Below are 2620 nucleotides of genomic sequence, written 5' to 3'. Positions count from 1 at the left end.
GGGTTTTTTTTAACTGGAGAGCTGCATGTCAATAATGCGATTGTGCATGGACTTCAGTAGCACTTGACATCATCTCTAATTAGAGACACAGACTCATCTACCATGCTGCAGTACTTCCAGGAACATTCTTAAGAAAAATACACCTTCAGAGCACGCTGCCCCCTCACCCCTTCTTTCTGCAGCTAGTGGTCATCAATAAGGAGGCCTTAATTTCATCCATGTCTGCCAAATCATCAGGAAAAGACCTGAATGGCAGCTGGTGCTGCTTTTCCCTTTACACAGAGCGAGGAAGAGTAAGATGCAAGTCACGTTTACTACCCCTTGTAGGCACTGCCCCAACCATGGCAGTGCACAGGGGAGGGTCAGGCATTAGAACCATTAAGAATCACAATTTAGTGCAGGAAAATATGCCAAGGTCAAATCCCACTGAGAGCTCATCTGTGTGCCGTTGGTTCGATATTCCTTATTTTCAGCTTTAACCTGACGGTTGCTGTTTCTGAGCACTTAGTCTGCTGCTTCGCTTCGTTCAGCAGTCACTGAAGTACACCCTGAGCATCAGACACCCCAACTCTGCAATGCCAGGAACCAAGTATCAGCTTGTCTGTTAGACTGAATTAGAACACACACCTGCAGAGGTCCTTTAGGACTCTAGTTTCCACCTGATATAAATCAGCTTCTTTGCCTGTGGATTAGAGCGTGTCAAGAAAATAGTGGGCCTTTATTGTAAATACAAGCGGGTAACACAGGCTGCCAGCAGCGCTACTGCACAGCGCAGAGCCAGCTTCTGCCAGCCCGTTCAGAAGCGGACCGAGGTAGGAGATGCGCTCCCTCTACAAGGGGACTGGCTGCCTGAGAGGAGGCAGACACACAGGGAGACAATCCTGGCTTGTGGACGTAGGATAGAAAGAGGTTAGATCCTGCACCTGTAACTGCTGCTGTCATCACAAGAACTTAAGGGTGTCATCAGCAAAAGTTAGTGAATGTAGTTTCTATACACGTGTCAAACACACATTGTGGTCACCGACAGTGGAGGATGAAAAGTGTAGGAGAATGGCATAATTTGGAATGAATTCTAAGCCAAAAAAACACCCACCTGTAACAATTACTGTAACAAAAATATGTAGGATCTTAATGTAGCCACATTTGTTGTAAAATAAATACAATGAAAAGATTAAAAGCAGGTATTAATTTCAGTTCCACTGGCATGGACTCACTCTTTTGTACATCCTTTCCTAAATTAAAAACAAATAAGAAAGAAAGCTGAGCTTTTGAAATGCATTGAGACATGTTCAAGTTTCTCCCTGTGTGTATACAGATTTTATTCTATTTATCCCTAAAGCCATTTTCATGAATTAACAACAAACACTTAATTGAAGAGATCTTTAATTTACTAGGCGGGTTTATTACAACTTTTATAACAAACGAGACAAACAGGTACTCAGAAAAATTGGACCCAGGGTATCAGACAGTTATTTTTTTCCATATTTATACTTTCAATATGTACAATATTTCTATAAATTCTGCTATTTTAATCATAGGTTTTTATAAAAGCGTATCTGCTTGAAACGACTGTGCAATTTTCTAAAACACCGCATTACCTACTGCAAGAAATTTTCACTGGCTTTCTACCACTGCTTGTAACGGATTACTTCATGGTAAGAAAAACTCCCTCTCTGGAAGTATTCTGCATTTGACTGAACCCCTATAAACTTCAAGTAACTTTCCCTAGGCAGCTCTGTCTCTTACATGTGTGTAAGATTTCTGGCCTGCCTAAGTTGTTTCAATGACTGCAATATAACAGCCCCTTCAAATTTTATATCATTTATAGATTCATTATACAATCACAGTGGCAAGATCTATTATATTTAAGGTGGCATTTTAAAGTAATTTATTTCATGGGTCGATTTTTAGTCCACATGACGACTACTCTTGAAGTCAGTGGCAATGCTAATTAAAACATTCAGTAGCTACCCATATACAGGTCACTTAGTCTTCAGATGGTCACTGAATGTGCAATATTACATACACAAAATTGACAGACACTCTAATTATGCACTTTACAACACAAAATTAACAGGTTGTTAAAGCCTGCATGTACTAACCACAGTGCATAAAGGGGATAGCAGTCATGCCATTTTCAGTGTTAGCATAGCAAAACACTTGTTGCATGGTGTGGTTTTGAGTATGAAAACCCTATTTGCTCTTACAACAGTTTCTGCAAAACTTCACACAATCCAGGTCCTGATAAACATTCATGTCTGTAAATTATACCTATTACTGGGAGAATCTCAATACAGTAGGCAGCAATTATTTTCAATGTCTCTTAAAACTTGTACAAAAAATAGACATTTTTCATAAAATCAAAAAATAAAATATCTGAAAATGTTGCGTGAAAAAATTTAGAAAAAGAGGAATCCAGTTTCCAAAGTTAAATTCTGCTCTCACATACACAATTAACCAACGCATGATATTTGTAGAGCTGGCAGAAGAATTTGACTTGGTCTGCAAGGCTAAAATGCAAAAGTTATGAAAAGTAGACAAACTCTTATTTCAGGAGTTTAACTTTGTCCTTGAAAACCTTAAATTTGGGATTGTTATTCACTTTCTTATTAAATATGAC

The 2620-nt window shown here is 38.9% G+C and overlaps 1 protein-coding gene across 1 annotated transcript in view; it reads right to left on the bottom strand.

The window, feature by feature from the left end:
• Window positions 1–2545: 2545 nt before the first annotated feature.
• The window catches only part of LYAR (Ly1 antibody reactive), an 8197-nt gene continuing 8122 nt past the window's right edge, over window positions 2546–2620 (bottom strand). Inside the window, 1 exon segment of the mRNA XM_010160493.1 lies at window positions 2546–2620. This exon segment is cut by the window's right edge and continues 30 nt beyond it. Within this exon segment, the coding sequence (XP_010158795.1) occupies window positions 2546–2620 (75 nt within the window).

The sequence above is a fragment of the Eurypyga helias genome, unplaced genomic scaffold (assembly GCF_000690775.1).
Source record: "Eurypyga helias isolate BGI_N326 unplaced genomic scaffold, ASM69077v1 scaffold41571, whole genome shotgun sequence".
Classification (NCBI taxonomy): Eukaryota; Metazoa; Chordata; class Aves; order Eurypygiformes; family Eurypygidae; genus Eurypyga; species Eurypyga helias.
Note: the sequence above shows the minus strand (reverse complement) of the source record. Positions and strands in the feature narration are given on the sequence as shown.